At 43.5% G+C, this 21993-nt stretch overlaps 1 protein-coding gene and 1 pseudogene across 1 annotated transcript in view; both read left to right on the top strand.

The window, feature by feature from the left end:
* Window positions 1–2101: 2101 nt before the first annotated feature.
* On the top strand, window positions 2102–3100 carry LOC128779939 (malate dehydrogenase, mitochondrial pseudogene; annotated as a pseudogene).
* Window positions 3101–3150: 50 nt separating this feature from the next.
* TMEM47 (transmembrane protein 47) overlaps window positions 3151–21993 on the top strand; it is a 43229-nt gene continuing 24386 nt past the window's right edge. The window contains exons 1-2 of the mRNA XM_053916949.2: window positions 3151–3176; window positions 8243–9012. Coding sequence (XP_053772924.1) covers window positions 3151–3176; window positions 8243–9012 — 796 coding nt within the window. The remainder of the gene's footprint in view (window positions 3177–8242; window positions 9013–21993) is intronic.

Here is a 21993-nt window from a genome sequence, read left to right as displayed (position 1 = left end):
CTTTTCCTCCACAGGTTTTCTGTAGTCCGTGTGTATTTGTATATTACAACCACAACACCGGATCCTGTGGGCCGGGATCCGCATCAGATATTCATGAAGATTGTATGTCATACAAACAATAGAGTATGAGCTCTGTGTGTGTCTGTGTGTGTTTTCAGACAATTCGATCCACTGCTCACTTATGCCAAAAATTAAAAGGCAGAATGTGGATCATGGGAGAGAATGAATATGAAAACAGCATAAAAGGAACAAAAATAAGATTTTTTGAAAAAATGGGCAAATGTATACATACTTTAGAAATGCCTTTTAATTGTTTTTATATCTGTCTGTGTCTGTTTCTCTCCCTGGAACTAGGGAACAGGAGTAAACATTGAAAATCATCAGGGAAACACCGTGACTTTAAGAGAATATGATGAGTGAAAGCTGAGTTACGAAGCACGGACTAACTGAAAGTGTTTTGTGGCAGGTCTATGAATAATTAAAACCACACCCTTTAAGATAATTTCTGTTTTAGTTTTACTGACTCCAAAGCACAAATTAAATGTTTATTTTTCTTATATTATTTCATCCTGCACTCAGAAACTTGAGCAAAGAATAAAAACCAGATTTAGTTTTTCCCCGAAAAGGAAGCTTGTCTCTAAACGAGAAATGGACTACAGGAAAAAGCATGAGCAACAGCTTCCTTTCGGGAAATCCCTTCGGGCCCATCCCTTCGGGCAATGAAAAAATATACTAAGAACATAGAAAGTCCCAAAGCACACAACATACACACAAAATATGTGCTCTCCATCGTGGGTGCACACAAAGGCTTAAAATATATGAACAAAGTGTCCAGAGATTACAATGAAAATGATAGTGAATGATAGTACGATTCGAAATATTTTGAGAAAATTGTGATATTGGATATAAGGCTCTATTGGAAAAAAGTGTACTCCCCTGAATGTGTTTGGGAATCTGCTTTATCTGTCTTCCTTTATCAAAATCGGTGATATCTTGTTAAGAAATAATAAGAGTTATCAGAAAACACAGCTTCACTCAGTGCACTGTAGGGCGATGGTGTCAAAACATAGAACGGCGGTGTCGGTCACCCTGATTCTATGCCAGCTATGAAAAATTGGGTTCCACAAGGGTGGCAAGCGTGTCCTTCAGTCTTAATTGCCAATTGTAGTAATCAATAACTTTTATTTATTTATCTGTCATTTTTGTCCTGACCTGCCAAGTACTCATATGTAATCGAGCTTTCATAATTTTTAATTATTTTATTGTTATCTATTACAGCTGTCCCAATTTTCCCCCTCGCCCTCCTCTGCCCAGCCCACCCCCTTTTCCACAGTCAGTCCCCACACCATTGTCCGTGTCTATGGGTTATTCCTACATGTTCCTTTTCATAATTTTTAATGGAAATTTTAGTTGTCTTCCTCTTTAGTTTTTTTCTCCACCATATGGAAAATTCCGTCTACTGTGTCTACACATCATGTCCCCTGGATCAGCTTTCTCAAATGCCATAATTACCTTCCTTTTGCTTCCACAGGCAGTTTCTGTTCTCAGCACTGTTCACTGGCACACCACTTGTTGGCTCAAGATAAGGAATTTATAAAGAGTCCAGAGAGTAAATGTCAAAGTGGCCAGAGTTTGAAACCACGATAATGCAGCTTCATCAGCTTACTTTATCTGGAGATACCATTTCCAGGCCTGTGACTCTTGGTATTTAATGCTCGGTATCAGTGGGGATACGCTGCCCTTTTGTGCTTTGCTCCATGATGCTCTTTCAGATGGCTTGGATAATTAAACTTCTTTCTGCCTTTTACTTCTAGATCCCCAGTAGTTTATGTATGTATGGTGAAGCTGCATAAAACGTCTCAGAGTGAATTTGCAAGAAGCCAGAGGTCATTCTTAGTGTTCCTCTTAAAAGTTGGTTTTTAAGGTGCACTTGGAGAGGCATCATTATTTGTCGTCATCAGTCAATGAACACATTGTCAGAATCTTGGTACTGCGCCGAGATTCATAGCCCTCGCAGTGGAAGCCAGACAAAACAAGGTGGTTTAGAACTATTGTGTCGAGAATATACCGATGCTGGAAGGCCAGGCACGGTGGAGCCAGGATGCCCAGAGGCAGCTCCTTCTTTGTTAGCGCAGGCCCCGCCCACCCCAGCCCTGCTCTTGCCCTCACCAGGCTGGCACAACTCTGTGCAGCTTCGGCACCTTGGGCGAGAACAACGCTAAAAGTAGCTGGGCCCGGGGCTTCTGGAGGGACTGGGCAGCCCCTTTCACGTCTCCTGAAGAACAGCCCTTTGGTGAGCCACCTGATGCTCTATAATACTGCTCATACACCCTGAGTGGCTGTAGATCTGAGCCACGTTCACACCAGTGTGACTGTGAAAGGCTATCTGAGACATGAGCAGCTGACAGACTGCCTGAAAGGTTGTGATTTGGTGGGTATTCCAGCTGGAGCCCCGACAAAACCAGGCAGGACACGGGATGACCTGCTCAACAGCAATGCCACAGTGGTGGCCCTGGCTGCTGCCTGAGCCCAGCATTGCCCTGAGGCCATGACGTGCATCCTTTCAAATCCAGTTAACTCCACCACCCTGATCACAGCTGAAGTTTTCAAGAAACATGGCGTCTACAACCCCAGTAAGATCTCTGGGGTGAGAATCCTGGACGTTGTCAGCATCAGCACCTTTGTCGCAGAACTGAAGGCTTTGGATGCAGCTGGAGTCAATGTTTCTGTCACTGGCAGCCATGCTGGGAAGACCATCATTCCCGATTTCTCAGTCCACTCCCAAGGTGGACTTTCCCCAGGACCCGATGACAACCCTCCCCGGGAAAACCCAGGAGGCCAGCATGGAGGTGGTCAAGGCTAAAGCTGGAGAAGGCTCTGCCACCCTGGCCATGGCATATGCTAGAGCCCAGTTTGTCTTTTCCCTTGTGCAAGCAATCAACAGAAAGGAAGGAATTGTCGAGTATTCCTTTAAGTCCCAAGAAACGGACTGTCCCTATTTCTCCACACTATTGCTGATGGGGAAAAAGGGCATCGAGAAGAATGTAGGCATTGGCAAATTGCCCCTTTCAAACAGAAGATGATCGCTGAGGCCATTTAAGAGCTGACAGCCTCAATCAAGAAAGAATAAGACGATTAAAAGAACACGAAATGAAGGATAGAACCAAGATGGTGGCGTAGGTAGACATACTGTGCCTCCTCGCACAACCAGAACTGGTGGAGAATCGAACAGCAAGGAAGTCTGACACCAGGTAGACAAAAAAGAAACATACATCCAGACCAGGAGGAGGGGCGGAGACGGGCAGCCAGGGTGGAGAGGACTCGCGTGGTGGTGGCGGGACCCAGACTGGCGGAGTGTGGGACGAACGGGGCAGGCAGTCTGACTACGAGCAGATCCTGCAGCCCCACATTTGCGCACAGATAAACCGAGAGGGCCGGACTCAGAGTGGTGGAGAACAGGGCAGGCAGAGCGGCGGGTAGCACCCCACGGCCCCACACTCATGCACAGATAAACTGGGACGATCATTGGGGCGCGAAGCAGGCCATGCAACCCAGGGCTCCAGCGCGGGGAAATAAAGCCTCAAACCTCTGATTGAAAACACCCATGGGGGTTGGGGCGGCAGCAGGAGATACTCCCAGCCTCACGGGAGAGGTCGTTGGAGAGACCCACAAGGGCCTAGGGCATGTACAAGCTCACCCACTAGGGAACCAGCACCATAGGGGCCCAGTTTGATTGTGGGTAGCGGAGGGAGTAACTAAAATCTGGTGGAGAGTAGAATGGGCACCATTGCTCCCTCTCGGCCCCTCCCACACGTACAGCGTCACAGCGCAGTGACCAGCGTTACCCCGCCCCGGGGAACACCTAAGGCTCCGCCCCTTTAAGTAACAGATGCGCCAAGACAAAAAGAAAAAAAAAATGGCCCAAATGACAGAACACTTCAAAGCTCCAGAAAAAATACAACTAAGCGAGGAAGAGATAGCCAACCTATCAGATGCACAGTTTGAAACACTGGTTATTAAGATGCTCACAGAATTGGTTGAATTTCTTGGAAAACTAGATGAAAAAATGAAGCCTATGCTAAAAGAAACAAAGGAAAATGTACAGGGAACCAATAGTGATGCGAAGGAAACTGGGACTCAAATCAACGGTGTGGACCAGAAGGAAGAAAGAAACATCCCACCAGAAAAGAATGAAGAAACAAGAACTCGGAAAAATGAGGAGAGGCTTAGGAACCTCCAGGACATCTTTAAACGTTCCAACATCCAAATTATAGGGGTGCCAGAAGGAGAAGAGGAAGAACAAAAAATTGAAAACTTATCTGAACAAATAATGAAGGAGAACTTCCCTAATCTAGCAAAGGAAATAGACTTCCAGGAAGTCCAGGAAGCTCAGAGAGTCCCAAAGAATCTGGACCCAAGGAGGAACACACCAAGGCACATCATAATTACATTACCCAAGATTAAAGAGAAGGAGAGAATCTTAGAAGCAGCAAGAGAAAAGGACACAGTTACCTACAAAGGGGTTCCCATAAGACTGTCAGCTGATTTCTCCAAAGAGGCCTTACAGGCAAGAAGGGGCTGGCAAGAAGTATTCCAAGTCATGAAAGGCAAGGGCCTACATCCAAGATTGCTCTATCCAGCAAAGCTATCATTTAGAATGGAAGGGAAGATAAAGTGCTTCTCAGATAAGGTCAAGTTAAAGGAGTTCATCATCACCAAGCCCTTATTATATGAAATGTTAAAGGGACTTATCTAAGAAAAAGAAGATCAAAAATAGGAACAGTAAAAATGACAGCAAACTCAGTTATTAACAACCACACCTAAAACCAAAACAAAAGAAAACTAAGCAAACAACTAGAACAGAAACAGAACCACAGAAATGGAGATCACATGGAGGGTTATCAATAGGGGATTGGGAGGTGGAGAGAGGGGGGAAAGGTACAGAGAATAAATAGCATAAATGATAGGTGGAAAATAGACAGGGGGAGGGTAAGAATAGTGTAGGAAATGTAGAAGCCAAAGAACTTATATGTATAACCCATGGACATGCATTATAGGGGGGGAATGTGGGAGGGAGGGGGTGGGCAGGATGGAGTTGAGTGAAGGGGCGGAAATGGGACAACTGTAATAGCATAATCCATAAATATATATATTAAAAAAAGTACATTACAAGCCCATGAACATAAATCAAGGTAATAGAAAACTATCACAAGCCTGGCCGTCCCCAGTAATCATCCTGGTTTTTAATTTTTCAGTATTCCATTGGGAACCATTGTCATGGAGAGCCACTTAGGCTTCTTCCTCCTCCGGAGGCTGGGAGGCCAAGAAGCCTGTTAGAGGTTAGAGGTTAAGGAGCTCAGAAGGCTCTAGGCTTTCTTTCTTTCTTTTTCTTTCTTTCTCTTTTCTTTCTTTCTTTCTTTCTTTCTTTCTTTCTTTCTTTCTTTCTTTTCTTTCTTTCTTTCTTTCTTTCTTTCTTTCTTTCTTTCTTTCTTTCAATTATTTTATTGCTATTCACTTACAGTTGTCTGCCTTTTCTCCCCATCCCTCCACTCCACCCCAGCTGAACCCATCTCCCTCCCCTGCCTCCACCCTCCCCCTTGATTTTGTCCATGTGTCCTTTATAGTAGTTCCTGTAATCCCCTCTCCTCACTGTCCCCTCCCCACTCCCCCCTGGCTATTGTTAGATTGTTCTTAACTTCAATGCCTCTGGTTATATTTTATTTGCTTTTTTCTTTTGTTGATTATGTTCCAGGTAAAGGTGAGATCATATGGTATTTGTCCCTCACCACGTGGCTTATTTCACTTAGCGTAATGCTCTCCAGTTCCATCCATGCTGTCACAAAGGGTATAAACTCCTTCTTTCTCTCTGCTGTGTAGAATTCCATTCTGTAAATGTACCATAGTTTTTTGATCCACTCACTTGCTGATGCGCACTTAGGTTGCTTCCAGTACTTGGCTATTGTAAATTGTGCTGCTATGAACATTGGGGTGCACAGGTTCTTTTGGATTGGTGTTTCAGGGTTCTTAGGGTATAATCCCAGCAGCAGAATTGCTGGGTCAAAGGGCAGTTCCATTTTTAGTTTTCTGAGGGAATTCCATATTGTTTTCCACAGTGGCCTCACCAGTCTGCATTCCCACCAACAGTTGGCTAGGGTTCCCTTTTCTCTGCATCCTCTCCAACATTTGTTTGTTGATTTGTTTATGTTGGCCACTCTCACCAGTGTGAGGTGGTATCTCACTGTGGCTTTAATTTGCATCTCTCTGATGGCGAGTGATGCTGAGCATCTTTTCATATGTCCCTGGGCCCTCTGTATGTCTTCCTTGGAGAAGTGTCTGTTGAAGTCCTTTGCCCATTTTGTAATTGGGTTGTTTGTCTTCCCAGAGTGGAGTGGTGTGAGTTCTTTATATATTTTGGAGATCAGGCCCTTGTCTGAGGTATCATTGGCAAATATGTTTTCCCATACTGTTGGTTCTCTTTGTAATTTGGTGCTGTTTTCTTTAGCCATGCAGAAGCTCTTTATTTTGATGAGGTCCCATTTGTTTATTCTTTCCTTTATGTCCCTTGCTTTAGGGGATGTGTCTGTGAGGATGTTGCTGCGTGGAATGTCTGAGATTTTCCTCCCAATGTTTTCCTCGAGGACTTTTATGGTGTTACGACTTATATTTAAGTCTTTTATCCATCTTGAGTTTATTTTCGTGTATGGCGTAAGTTGGTGATCGAGTTTCTTTTTTTTGCACGTAGCTGTCCAGATCTCCCAACACCATCTGTTGAAGAGACTGTTTTTGCTCCATTTTATGCTCCTGCCTCCTTTGTCAAATATTAATTGATCGTATAGGTTTGAGTTTATTTCTGGGCTCTCTATTCTGTTCCATTGGTCTATGTGCCTGTTTTTATGCCAGTACCAGGCTGTTTTGATGACAGTGGCCTTGTAATACAGTTTGATATCAGGTATTGTGATCCCTCCTGCTTTGTTCTTCTTTCCCAAATTGCTGCAGCTATTTGGGGTCATTTATGGTTCCATATGAATGTCTGAAATGTTTGTTCTGCATCTGTGAAATAAATATGTCACGGGTACTCTCCATTGATGTTTCTCTCTCGTGGATGTTTCTCTGTCTCCTTGTCTGTGTCTCTCTGTCTCTCTTTCCCTTCCTTTCTCTATAAAATCAATAAACATATCCTCTGGTGAGCATCAAAAAAAATGTTGCTTAGGTCAAAATGTAGTTAGCCCCTAGGAAACATATGGTAGAAGGTAAGAAATGGTTATTAACAAATCTATGAAATCCGGAAGTGTCAAGGACCGTGCTTTCATTAAAAGAGAGAAGGCATTTCTTCCATTCTTCTGATCTTAACCACTATTTTGAGTTTCTCATCAAATTTTCCAGATGAGCCACCCATCACAAGCTGGCCTAATTAATTAAAGAATTGTAAATTCAATTTCAAGGGGTGTTTATTCCTCAGGTATAGATTTAAAAAAATAGAGCATCTTCTTAAGAACAGGAGCAAGGTCATATCTGGTTGAATCCTTAGCCTGGAGCATACTGTAGGTGTTCAATACATACATGTGAATTGATTACTTAAAGATATTCCACTTTCCCTATGCCAGGCCCTGGGCTAGCTTTTGCCAGGCACAGGAACAGGTTAATGCCCCTGGAGGAATTCAGATCCAACTTGACATAAGAGATATCAAAAGAAATAACGGTTTTGGTCAACACCCAATCAAAGAAAAAAGCAGCGGGGAAGCAAGTAAGGCTTACTTCACGTTTTGCAGGAGCTTTCAATGCCATTTTAGCGCCTGCATTACCCGAGTAATCGCCTTTCACAGAGGGCGAAAGGAGGCGAGTCCAGAGAATAAAGCACTTTTAGAGGGAAAGTTAGGAAATAGTGAAAACTGAGGGATTCCTGGGTCCGAGACTGGGTCCGTCTTGGGTTTGAAAAGAGAAGACAAAATAACCTGTTGTCACGTTTCTTCTCCTTTCTCCAAATCTCCCAGCAAAAGAAACTAAGGGGGCGGTAGTGCGAGGTGGGTGGGGTTACATCACTTCTTACTCCAATGGCTACAGCCCAGGAAACCTAGGAATCCACAGCTGACGCCTTCTAGACAAGGACCCACTCCACCTTGCTAAGTAATGAAATCCTCTTGATGGTTGTGGGTGGGGACGACAAGCGAGGCGACCCAGGGGCCGGCTAGGCCAGGGGTGGGGCGAGGACCTGGCAGTTTCGAAGAATTGCACCGCGCAGTAGGTTGGCGGCGGGCGACTTGTTCTGGGTTCCTCGCCCTCGCGGAGCACAGGGGAAGAGGACTCGCTCTGCGCGCGCTGCGCGCGAGGGGCAGAGAGTCGGGACCCGAGCGGCCCGCACCTGGCAGAGGCGGGGCGGGCAATGCAAGCTGGCGCCCGACGTTCAGAGCCAAAGCAAGAAGAAGCCCGGGTGCGGACCGCTGCCCCGCCCCACTCGGCACTGTCTCCAATTGCCTGGGAAGGGGTCGGGGCGGAGCCACCGGGTAGCAACAAGGCGGAGCGGGCGCCGGCGCGGGCAGATCGCGGCGCGGGATCAGTGCCGACGATCCACGGTGGGATCCGCGTCGCCGCGGCCACCGACGCCCTCGCCCCGGCGGGCCACCTCCGCAGACCAATTTCGCGGCTGCGGGAGGCGCGGATCCCCGAGGGAGCGAGCCCGGTGTGCGGCGGCGCGGCTGCTTCCCTTCGAGGGAGGTCGGGCTCCCAGCTCTCGGGACCCGCCTGGCGTCCTCGCCTCCCGCGGGCCGGCGGACTGCGGCGCCCCGGGCATGGCTTCGGCGGGCAGCGGCATGGAGGAGGTGCGCGTGTCGGTGCTGACCCCGCTGAAGCTGGTCGGGCTGGTGTGCATCTTCCTGGCGCTGTGTCTGGACCTGGGTGCCGTGCTGAGCCCGGCTTGGGTCACGGCCGACCACCAGTACTACCTGTCCCTGTGGGAGTCCTGCCGGAAACCCGCCAGCTGGGACATCTGGCACTGCGAGTCCACGCTCAGCAGCGGTGAGGGCCCCGCGCGCCGCGACCCCTGCCGCCCTCCCGCCCGGGACTGCCCCGCGCCCCACTGCCAGAACCGCCACTACCTCTCCCCCTGCCCCTACCCTTGTCTGCCCTGCTCCGTCCTGGCCTTTCGGGGATCCTCGGGCTCCAGCCGCCTCCCTGATGCCGACCCCTTTCTTCTCCCCGGTTCTAGTCCCCAACCAAACCCAGTGCGACGTCCCGCGCCCTCTCCCTCCTCCCGTGGCCTTTCCTCGGGCTCTAGAGTAACACGGATGCTCTTTGGGGGTAATTGTTATCATTTAAGGCGAGAACCATGTGGCTGTGTTAAAAATGCAACGGCTTCCCCACCCCCTTTAAAAGACAAAGCAAAAACGCCCCAACTCCACCAGGATGCCAGGGGCTCGCTCTCGGTCTTCCGCGCCCTCTTCTCCCTCGTCTCTCCGCGGGAATCCGCCAGAGTTTACCTCTTAGTGCCCGCGGTCCTGCCTCTTCTACTCCACTTTACCTGCCTTTCCCCGCAATGAGTTTAGGATCGGACTTTATCTCCTAGCATTTTTCAGGGATATGGAGAGTTGGCAGAGGAACAGGCTTAATTTCCTTTTCCCTTTTTTGGTGACACCGTCGTTGATTGTGAGTTGCCTTTCTCTCCCAGCCCAAATATCTTCTCTGTCCTTCAGACCTTTCTTTCTCTTCTTGAACTACTCACAGAAGCCTGGGACCTCGTACCTTTTTCAGCCGGCACTGAAAGCTGCACATGGGTAGGGTGGGGGTGGGGAAGAAGGTAGTCCCTGGGGCTACCATACTTACTGCCTTAGTCTCTCCTTGACCCCCCGTTGCCTTTCTCTGCGCCTCAGTGATGCCCGTAGCAGAAATGCCAACTTCCGACTTCCTGCTGCCAACCCTTTCCTTTGCTAATATTGATTCTTTAGCTGCTGTCAGTACAGAGAAAGGAGAATAGGGGGAGAGGAGCTGCCCGTGATTTTACACACTTACACACACCCCTGAGAAACTCAGTAAATTCCTTCGGGCAGTTTCATGGCCTTGGGACTATTTATAAATAGTTACTGGAAACGTTTCCAGTTCCAGGAAAGTTGAAATAGCACAAAATTCACAAGAATCTGATTGACTTTTGTCTTTGGTTTTTGGTATAAGAGAGATTAGTTAGTTCACTTGCATAAGTTTCTTCCATAAATTTGATTTTTCTCTTTACAAAAGGCTTTTTCTTTGATATTTCCTCAAAATTCCCATTGAAGGGTTTCGGCTTTGTTGCTTAATTCACTGTGGAGGGGACTGGTTGGCAGCAGGGGGTCAACATTTAGGTCTTTTAATTCTTTAAGGGTTGCTTGTTTGCAACTAAAGATGAAATAAATCCAGTAAAATGCCTTTCTTCAGTAACCAGGGGATCCAAATAAACTTTGGGGAAAATATCTTTTCTTTCCCCTGTCCAATAGAAATGGAAATCTAGGTAGGAATGCCAGCTTCAGCATGTCTCCTTAGCAACGTGAGTCTTTTGCCCCTTTCCCACTGTCTCCTGAAATAATAGCCCCTGATTGCATAAAGACTTTTCAGCTAGGTTAGAGAAACCAGCTTCAACCCCATTTTCTTTTCAGGCCCGGATCCTGTTCTCTTGGCCAGGAAGTAGGGAGACCTGAGCTTCATGCAAAAATGTTGATAATGGGGCTGGGCAAGGTGGAAATCTGAGGCAGACACAATTTCTGATGTTTTCCCCCAACCTGTTATTCTGCCCTCTTGCTGAAACTCACACCCCAGCACTGACTTCTACTTGGGTTCTTGAAAATCAGCTTTAGTTTTATTTTGCTTCCACAATAGTTTATATCCTAGAAAAAAGTATGCTTCATTAAGTAAATGGGGGTGGGGTGGGGAGTAGAGATGGTGTTTTTGAGGCTATCTGGGACAAGTTGTTGGCTTTCTTAATTTAGTCGCAGTTCATTTTTGCCTCCCCGGGGTGGTGTGTGGTGGGGTTGGGAGGGGAACACTGTGGGAAATTGCTAACACTCCCCACTTTGCAAAATCAGTTTTCGTCAAATGTTCTGTAGACTTGAAGCTTCTATGCATCAGTGTTTTGGAACGAAGGGGTCAGCTGGAATTGAAAACGAGCAGTGCTTTTCCAGCCTGTTCCAAAGAGCCAGCAGCTTTGCTCAGTCTGTTTGCTGTGTGTAGTAGCAGAAAGCAGGGAGAGAAATGTATTCTTGAAGATTTTAAGAGATCCACTTCATTGTTTCTCAAAATGAATTATTTCTGGAGGAACCAGCAAGGACAGTGTTACAGAAGGCCATTCACCAGGATCTTCAGGGCTTAATTAAAAACCTTTGTCTTAATTAGAATGAAACTGCCCAGAAGAGGCCAGCTTGTATTTACAGAAGGGAAATTTCAGGAATGTTTCTCCTGAAGGACGAGAATCTGTCCTACTTAGACCCAGTTCCTACAGAAACTTTCCCCATAGCCATTATTTTTAAAGCTGCATTTTAGTGTTGGTATAAGCATCGTGTGCCGCTTATAGCCTGCTTTATGCTTCTAAGCCAAAGCAGAACCCTGCCTTTTGTGTCCTGGTGCATTGGAGGTTGCGTCAGCACTTCTAGTACGAACCAGTAATCCGGGTGTCAGTCAGCCGTGATGCTTTTCTCCCACGTCCCAATTCGGGAGGGGGGGGGGGCAGTCCAGGCATTTATCTTAAGATTTTAGTTTCCCCAAAGAGTCAAATGAGAAAATGACTGACTGGCTGCCATTTGCAGTGGAAACAAACAAACAAAAAATAAGAGTATGCTTGTTAGGAAGTTTAGAATCCATAGAACTTACATGGCTGCTGGCCATAGAATTTCTTTCTAAAGGATAGTTCTCCCCACTACTGATTTTGGCTTTTAACAAATCCTTTTAATTCATGTTCAGTCTTATTTTTTAAATGATACTAATGTTTTAGACTTTTGCTTAGTGACATTTAGTTGTGATAAGTTTTTAAAATAAGATATTTGATAGGGTTTCACAGCCACTGCAATTACAGGAGAACGCTGCCTGCGGATGGGATTACTCACGTGCATGCAGTCTGCTGCCCTGAACTTGACATCAAATGTGCTGTATAACCTCGGGGGTGACTTTACATTTCTTCTTTCAGATTTATAAATACGGAGCTGTGTCATGTAAAGCAGGTTGCCTTTTTTATGTGAGTGTGACTTACTGAGTAAGCAAAAAGCAAGGACGTGCAGATGGCCGAATGAAACAAATCTTACCGAGAGTAATTTTGGGTTGGGATGTAACAAGTGTGTTTGTCCATTTTTCCATCCACAAAATACTTGATCAAGTAGTTAGTGCCTTTTCAAGGAATATCATTAACATCATTCCTACACTGTCCTAAAAATAGCTGCATTTGTAACATGACTCACTGGCAGTTTTGAAATGGCAGCGTGCCGTATGCTAATAACAGGTGAATATTACTATTTTCAGTTGACAAGAGGTTCTTTTAAGAGTGATTTCTATGTAGCTCCTTTTTTAAGTGGTAGTATAAAACTCCACTTTAAAACGCATTATAAGAAAACCTGTCTTGGGTGGTGGTTTAAAATAAACCAAACTGCCTAAACACCTGAAAATCTTAGAAAATCTGAGATACAGTAATTCTGAGTTCATCTGTGCATATTTTAGACCCATACCTTAATTGAGAAACGGCATTTCATTGGGAAAACTCACAGTGTAGTTTGCTCCAGGGAAGGTTCAGCTTGTTGCTTAAAATGAGTTGATATTGATGCAAGTTTACAAATAGCTCAGCGAGCCTGGAAGTCACAACAGTTATACCCTCTTCTGGCTTCCTGTGAAAGAACACAAGTAGAACAAATGGTGTGTGTGTGTGTGTGTGTGTGTGTGTTTTTAACCTACACAGCTTAGATGGGTGGGAAGATTATACAGAGAGCGGCACTTAGCACCAAAACTTTCTCAAGTAATAAACCAGAGAAAACCAAGTATAACTTCTTTCAAGATCTTCATGATGATTTTCTTTTAACAGCTTCTAAGATTGTCAAATTCCCTAGATTGACTTTTACAAAGGACATTTTAATTTGTGGGCAGATATGATTCCTCTTTAGCTCACATTTATAGAATGAGTGTAATCTCCAGGGAGCCATTTAGATCAATCTTTGTCAGCTAAGGGATTTGAAGGGTGTGTGAGAAGCCCGGCCTTCCATAAAACATTTCAAAACAAACGAAAACATGTCTTAAGCAACAGATTTTGCCTGCTGTCAGCAATACATTTTAGGAATTTCTTTCAAGTTTCTGTTTAATAGTAAGGCCACTTAGCAAGACCCTAGATACACATCTGGTGCTACTAGGTGTATTCGTGACAAGGATTATCGTGCTTCAAAATCAATCCCCGGAATACGTTGCCTAAACTCTGCAGTAAACTTCTGTGTGAACTGACAACATAGTCCTGTAGGAGGGTAGAGGAGTCTTGCATTTGCATGAGGCTTTGGGTTCAAAATGCCCTGAAACTGGCCACTTATACCAGTCATGTGACCTCACACAACTTAACTCTTCAAATGGTGTCTTAGGAAGATTAAATATACAAAAATACATGCTCATTAAGGTTGTATCTCTTCCTTATTATATATTCAGAAAGCAAACCCAAAGGGATTTTTTCAATAACTGAGGACTCTTCCCCTCTTAAATGACAGACTTTCTTTGCATTGAACAATGAAGTACAATGTTAGTTTCAAATTCAAATTTTGATACGCGTTACCTGACATTTAACAATGCTCTTGGCATTGACAGATCATGACCACAAATAAAAGCTACCTTTCGGTCACTCCTTGTATGGGCCAGACACGCTGAGTATTCCCAATGTCACAATAAACTTGCAAAGTAGCAAATGTTATCCCTACATACTTTGGAAGAGACCAGGGGTTTTTGTAAGTTACTAAATTCTCAGTCAGTGGTACAGTTAATGCTGGGAAACAAACCACCGCAAAAGTTAGTAGCGTAAAATAACAATTATTTCATTGTGCTCATGTCTTCTGTGCCTCAGGAATTCAGAGAGGGCCTAAGGGCTTGTCTCTACTCCTGGATGTGTGGGGCTATAGCCAGGGGTGACTTGAATGTCTAGTGACTGGAGCATCTGGAAGTACAGGATCCTCTTCCAAATGGTGTCACTGGGTTTGGCAGCTTGGTGGGGATGGCTGGGAGACTGGATAAGCTGGGACTGGCCCTTCTAGCATGGTGGTCTCAGGGTAGTTGGATTTTTTGTAGGATGAATGGTTTCGTCCAGGGCCAGGTCCTAAGAGAAACAGGCTCTGTCTGAACTAGCCTGGGCAATCACAGAGGAGCCGTGTAGCCAGCCCAGATTCCAGAGGAGGACAGACAACTGGACTCCACCTCTTGACGGATTGGTGACACCGTCCCATTGTAGATGAGCATGCACGGTAGGAGATGCTTGGGGGCCACACTTACAGCATCTATTTTGGCACTGGAATCTAGCTGCAAATCCGCTTTCTTACCCTATTGCCTCCGAAGAACAACAACTAACTACATAGCTTCTTTCTTTAAGGACTTTGAGTAGATTATATGAATAATGTTTGGCTAGGGCAAAAACTACCCTCAACCAACACATGGCTTTAGTGACTGGTCACTTATAAGCAGTTACTTTGGATTTGGAATCAAATGAACCCAAGAACCTAATCTGTCCACAAATAATTTTCTTCTCTCACCTTTGGCTGACAGACTCAAATGACCAAGTATCATACTAAGAATCTGGACTGTAATCTGCTGCTTCATGTTGCATGATAAAATTTTAGTGGTTTTTTTTTTAAGTTTTGTGAGCCCGATGAGATGCTTTGTACACAAATACTAAAACATTAAAATTCCAGACAGGAGCCAAGTCTTGCAGTTCTGGAAAGAAGTGGAGTTTCAGAGTAGTCTTTTGTTCCCTTTAAAAAAAAACTAACATAATTCTTTGCCTGATAACTGCCCAGATACTGAGTTGCAGAAGCAGAGCACATTTGGAATAGGAGAGATTTGAAAGGTTATCCTGCCCCATCTAATTTATTGCATGGAGTAAGAAAACTGAGGCAGGGCACGGTGTTGGTACATTGTACTTAGCCACAGTATTTTCGCAGGGTGGGTTTTCAAAAATTTCCTGTAATATTTCAGAAAAATGTCTCTTAGTGTTTGAAGGATTGTTGAATACTGTCATATATGGAATTTTATTTTATAAATTTATTTTTTCAAAGATTTTATTCATTATTTTATTTTAAGAGAGGGAGAAAGAGAAGGAGAGAACCATCAATGTGTGGTTTCTTCTCACATGCCCTCTGCTGGGGACCTGGCCCACAACCCAGGCGTGTGCCCTGACTAGGAATGAAACCGGCAACTCTTTGGCTCGCAGTCTGGCACTCAATTCACTGAGCCAGGGCTGATATATGGAATTTTAGATGAAGAGGTTAAGGCCTACACATGAAATAGACGTCCACTTTTTATAGCATTATCATCCAAAATTTGATTTCACATAGAATTGTGAGTCTTCAAATAGACTCATATATTGATAAGTTAGTTAAGTTTTAGGTGTTTATTATCATCAAATTTACTTTGTTACTTTGCTGGTCTTTTAAAATCAACAGAGACTTTTATATTTAGGTTTCTCCATGACAGAGTATTTTAAAGCAATTGCTTAATTTTAAGTTGAAAAATAATTCCAAAAGTATGTGGGAGCCAGCCATGTAAGCTTCTTACATGCATTAAATGAATATAAATTTCATTAGGTCCACTTATTGTTGCATTCTGGCTTTATTTTTAAAAAGATATTTATTGATCCACTCATTTACTGATGGGCACTTAGGTTGCTTCCAGTACTTAGCTATTGTAAATTGTGCTGCTATGAACATTGGGGTGCATAGGTTCCTTTGGATTGGCGTTTCAGGGCTCTTAGGGTATAATCCCAGCAGCAGAATTGCTGGGTCAAAGGGCAGTTCCATCTTTAGTTTTCTAAGGAAATTCCATACTGTTTTCCACAGTGGCTGCACCAGTCTGCATTCCCACCAACAGTGAACTAGGGTTCCCTTTGTTCCGAAACCTCGCCAACACTTGTTATTTATTGATTTGGTTATGTTGGCCAATCTGACAGGTACGAGATGGTACCTCATTGTGGTTTTAATTTGCATCTCTCTGATGGCTAGTGATACTGAGCATCTTTTCATATGTCGCTGGGCCCTCTTATGTCCTCCTTGGAGAAGTATCTGTTCAGGTCTTTGCCCATTTTTTAATTGGGTTTTTTGTCTTCCTGGAGTGGAGTGGTGGGAGTTCTTTATATATTTTGGATATCATTGGCAAATATATTTTCCCATTCCATTGGTTTCCTTTTCATTTTTGCTGTTATTTTCTTCAGCCATGCAGAAGCTTTTTATTTTCATGCGGTCCCATTTGTTTATTCTTTCCTTTATGTCCCTTGCGCTAGAGGACATACCAGTGAAAATATTGCTGCGTGGAATATCTGAGATTTTCCTCTCTATGTTCTCTTCTAGGACTTTTATGGTGTCACATCTTATATTTAAGTCTTTTTATCCATGTTGAGCTTATTTTTGTATCTGGTGTAAGTTGGTGATCAAGTTTCATTTTTTGCACATAGCTGTCCAGCCCTCCCAACACCATCTGTTGAAGAGGCTATTTTTGCTCCATTTTATGCTCCTGCCTCCTTTGTTGAATATTAATTGACCGTAGAGACTTGTTTTTATTTCTAGGCTCTCTGTTCTGTTCCATTGGTCTATGTGCCTGTTTTTATGCTAGGCTGTTTTGATGACAGTGGCCTTGTAATACAGTTTGATATCAGGTATTGTGATCCCTCCTGCTTTCTTCTTCTTTCTCAAAATTGCTGCAGCTATTTGGGGTCGTTTATGGTTCCATATAAATTTCTGAGATGTTTGTTCTATATCTGTGAAATATGCCATTGGTATTTTAATAGGGATCGCGTTAAATCTATAAATTGCTTTGGGTGGTATGGCCATTTTGTTGATGTTAATTCTTTCAATCCATGAACACAGTACATGCTTCCATCTGGTTTTTTTTCTTCTTTAACAGCCAAGTGCTGGAAGCCGTCTAAGTGCCCATCGGTAAATTAATGGATCAAAAAATGATGGTACATTTACACGATGGAATATTATGCGGCAGAAAGAAAGAAGGAGCCCCTACCCTTTGTGACAGCATGGATGGAACTAGAGAGTATTATGCTAGGTGAAATAAGCCAGGTGCTGAAACACAAATACCATATATAATCTCACCTATAAGTGAAACCTAATCAACAAAACAAACGAGTAAGCAAAATATAACCAGAGACATTGAAATTAAGAATAAACTGACAGTAACCAGAGTGGAGGTGGGAGGGGATAATTCAGGGGGAAAGGGAGGAGGGTTATGGGGAACTGTTCCAAGCATGGGAAATGTGGCCCAGCCCCCACTCAGAAAAGCCCATGGGGCGTGAGGTTCGGGGTGGCAGGACCCACGCCCACCTATAGGTTCTACCTCAGGGAATCAGGCCTGCATTGTACCTAGGCCCCTTTGAGACTTGCTTTTTGCTAAAACTCCCTCACCCTGAATTTAGACAGCAAAAGTTGACTGCATATCTTTAAGGTAACTTTCTTTTCTTTTTTTTTTTTTTTAATTGTTATTCAATTAGAGATGTATGCCTTTTCTCCCCATCCCTCCACCCCACCCCAGGTGAACCCACCTCCCTCCCCCACCTCCAACCTCCCCCTTGGTTTTGTCCATGTGTCCTTTATAGTAGTTCCTGTAATCCGCTATTCCCACTGTCCCCGCCCCCCCCCTCTGGCTATTCTTAGATTGTTCTTAACTTCAATGTCTCTGGTTATATTTTGTTGGCTTTTTTCTTCTATTGATTATGTTCCAGTTAAAGGTGAGATCATATGGTATTTGTCCCTCACCGCCTGGCTTACTTCACTCAGCATAATGCTCTCCAGTTTCATCCATGCTGTTGCAAAGGGTATAAGCTCCTTCTTTCTCTCTGCTGTGTAGAATTCCATTCTGTAAATATACCATAGTTTTTGGATCCACACATTTGCTGATGGGCACTTCGGTTGCTTCCAGTACTTAGCTATTGTAAATTGTGCTGCTATGAACATTGGGGTGCACAGGTTCTTTTGGATTGGTGTTTCAGGGTTCTTAGGGTATAATCCCAGCAGCGGAATTGCTGGGTCAAAGGGCAGTTCCATTTTTAGTTTTCTGAGGAAATTCCATACTGTTTTCCACAGTGGCCTCACCAGTCTGCATTCCCACCAACAGTGCACTAGGGTTCCCTTTTCTCCGCATCCTCTCCAACATTTGTTTGTGGATTTGTTTATGTTGGCCACTCTGACTGGTGTGAGATGATACCTCATTGTGGTTTTAATTTGCATCTCTCAGATGGCTAGTGATGCTGAGCATCTTTTCATATGTCTGTGGGCCCTCTGTATGTCTTCCTTGGAGAAGTGTCTGTTGAAGTCCTTTGCCCATTTTGTAATCGGGTTGTTTGTCTTCCCGGAGTGGAGTGGTGTGAGTTCTTTATATATTTTGGAGATCAGGCCCTTGTCTGAGGTATCATTGGCAAATATGTTTTCCCATACTGTTGGTTCTCTTTGTAATTTGGTGCTGTTTTCTTTAGCCATGCAGAAGCTTTTTATTTTGATGAGGTCCCATTTGTTTATTCTTTCTTTTATGTCCCTTGCTTTAGGCGATGTGTCTGTGAGGATGTTGCTGCGTGGAATGTCTGAGATTTTCCTCCCAATGTTTTCCTCAAGGACTTTTATGGTGTTACAACTTATATTTAAGTCTTTTATCCATCTTGAGTTTATTTTCGTGTATGGCGTAAGTTGGTGATCGAGTTTCTTTTTTTTGCATGTAGCTGTCCAGATCTCCCAACACCATCTGTTGAAGAGGCTGTTTTTGCTCCATTTTATGCTCCTGCCTCCTTTGTCAAATATTAACGGACCGTATAGACTTGAGTTTATTTCTAGGCTCTCTGTTCTGTTCCATTGGTCTATGTGCCTGTTTTTATGCCAGTACCAGGCTGTTTTGATTACCGTGGGCTTGTAATACAGTTTGATATCAGGTATTGTGATCCCTCCTGCTTTGTTCTTCTTTCTCAAAATTGCTGCAGCTATTCGGGGTCGTTTATGGTTCCATATGAATTTCTGAAATGTTTGTTCTATATCTGTGAAATATGTCATGGGTACTCTAATAGGGATTGCATTGAATCTATAAATTGCTTTGGGTAGTATGGCCATTTTGATGATGTTAATTCTTCCAATCCATGAGCATGGTACATGCTTCCATTTGTTTGTGTCTTCCTTAATTTCTTTGTTAAGTGTTGTGTAGTTTTCTGAGTGCAGGTGTTTTACCTCCTTGGTTAGGTTTATTCCTAGGTACTTTATTTTTCTTGTTGCTATATCGAATGGGATTTTTTTCCTGATTTCTGTTTCTGCAGTTTCGTTGCTGGTGTACAGGAATGCCTTTGATTTCTGGGTATTGACGCTGTATCCAGCTGTTTTGCCAAATTCATTTATTAGGTCGAGTAGTTTTTTGGTGGAGTCTATAGGGTTTTCCATGTACACTATCATGTCATTTGCAAACAGTGACAGTTTCATTTCCTCCTTCCCAATTTGGATGCCTTTTATTGCTTTTTCTTGTCTGATTGCTGTGGCTAGGACTTCCAATACTCTGTTGAATAGGAGTGGTGAGAGAGGGCATCCTTGTCTTGTTCCTGATCTTAGTGGGAAAGCTCTAAGTTTTTGTCCATTGAGTGTGATGTTGGCTGTAGGTCTCTCATATATGGCCTTTATTATGTTGAGGACTGCTCCCTTTATTCCCACTTTGCTGAGTGTTTTCATCAGAAATGGGTGCTGTATCTTATCGAACGCTTTTTCCGCATCTATTGAGATGATCATGTGATTTTTGTCTTTGCTGTTGTTGATGTGATGTATTATGTTTATTGATTTGCGAATATTGTGCCATCCTTGCATCCCTGGGATGAATCCCACTTGGTCATGGTGGATGATCTTTTTAATGTATTGCTGGATGCGGTTTGCTAATATTTTGTTGAGGATTTTAGCGTCTATGTTCATCAGCAATATTGGCCTGAAGTTTTCTTTCTTCGTTTTGTCTTTATCTGGTTTTGGGAGTAGGATGATGCTGGCTTCATAAAAAGAGTTTGGGATTCTTCCATCAGTTTGGAATTTTTCGAATAGTCTGTGAAGGATAGGGGTTAGCTCTTCCTTAAATGCTTTGTAGAATTCTCCTGTGAAACCATCTGGTCCAGGGCTTTTGTGTGATGGGAGTTTTTGGATGACTGCTTCAATTTCGTCTGCTGTTATTGGTCTGTTCAGGTTTTCTGCTTCTTCTTCATTCAGTTTTGGAAGATTATATTTTTCTAGAAATGTGTCCATTTCATCTAGGTTTTCAAATTTCTTAGCATACAGTTCTTCATAGTAATTTCTTACAATCCTTTGTATTTCTGTGGTATCAGTTGTAATCTCTCCTCTTTCATTTCTAATTCTGTTTATTTGGATCCTCTCTCTTTTCTTCTTGATGAGCCTACTTAAAGGCTTGTCGATTTTGTTTATCTTTTCAAAGAACCAGCTCCTGGATTCATTGATCCTTACAATTGTGCCTTTAGTCTCTATGTCATTTAGTTCTGCTCTGATCTTGATTATTTCCTTCCTTCTGCTTGCTCTGGGCTGTCTTTGTTGTTGTTCCTCCAGTTCTTGTAGGCGTAGGGTTAGGTCGTTTGTTTGAACTGTTTCTATCTTCTTAAGGTAGGCCTGTATTGCTATGAACTTTCCTCTCAGGACTGCCTTTGCTGTGTCCCATAGGTTTTGGGTTGTTGTGAGTTCGTTTTCATTTGTTTCCAGGAAGTTTTTGATTTCTTCCCTAATCTCGTTCTTGACCCATTCATTGTTTAATAGCATGCTATTCAGTCTCCATGATTTTGAGTGTTTTGGGTTTCTTCCTTTGGGGTTGGTTTCTAGTTTCAGTCCCTTATGGTCAGAGAAAATGCTTGATATGATTTCAATTTTCTTGAATTTGTTGAGGCTTGCTTTGTGTCCCATCATGTGGTCTATCTTTGAAAAAGTTCCATGGACACTTGAAAAGAATGTGCATTTTGCTTCTTTGGGATGAAAAGCTCTGTATATATCAGTTAAGTCCATTTCCTCTAGGGTATTGTTAAGTGACACAATATCTTTGTTGATATTTTGTTTGGAAGACCTGTCCATTTTTGATAGTGGGGTGTTAAAGTCCCCTACTATAATTGTGTTGCTGTCAATATCTTTCTTGAAATCCTCCAAGATTTTCTTTATGTATTTGGGTGCTCCTATGTTGGGTGCATATATATTGACAATGTTTATGTCTTCTTGGTGGATTCTTCCTTTGAGTATTATGAAGTGACCTTCTGGGTCTCTCTTTATGGCCCTTCTTTGGAAGTGTATTTTGTCTGATATGAGTATTGCTACCCCTGCTTTTTTTTCCTGTCCGTTTGCTTGGAAAATTTGTTTCCAGCCCTTCACTTTCAGTCTGTGTAAGTCTTTTGTCCTGAGATGGGTCTCTTGTAGGCAGCATATGTGTGGGTCATGTTTTCTTATCCATTCAGCTATTCTATGTCTTTTGATTGGAGTGTTTAATCCATTTACGTTTAAGGTTATTATCGATAGGTAGTTATTCATTGCCATTTTTTCCTACCTGTGTTCCTCTTTCTCTTTTCCTTCCTTTCCTTAAAGCAGTCCCTTTAGCATCTCTTGCAGAGCTGGTTTGGTGGAGCTGTATTCTTTTAGACTTCTTTTGTCTGGGAAACTCTTTATTTGGCCTTCTATCTTGATTGAGAGCCTTGCTGGGTAAAGTAGTCTTGGTTGCAGGCCTCTGGTTCTCATTACTTGGAATATTTTTTGCCATTCTCTTCTGGCTTGGAGCGTTTCCATTGAGAAGTCAGTTGCTAACCTTATTGGGGCTCCC

Source organism: Desmodus rotundus, chromosome X (genome assembly GCF_022682495.2).
Source record: "Desmodus rotundus isolate HL8 chromosome X, HLdesRot8A.1, whole genome shotgun sequence".
Lineage (NCBI taxonomy): Eukaryota > Metazoa > Chordata > Mammalia > Chiroptera > Phyllostomidae > Desmodus > Desmodus rotundus.
The sequence above is the reverse complement of the archived record's forward strand: the minus strand, read 5'-3'. Positions and strand labels throughout refer to the sequence as shown.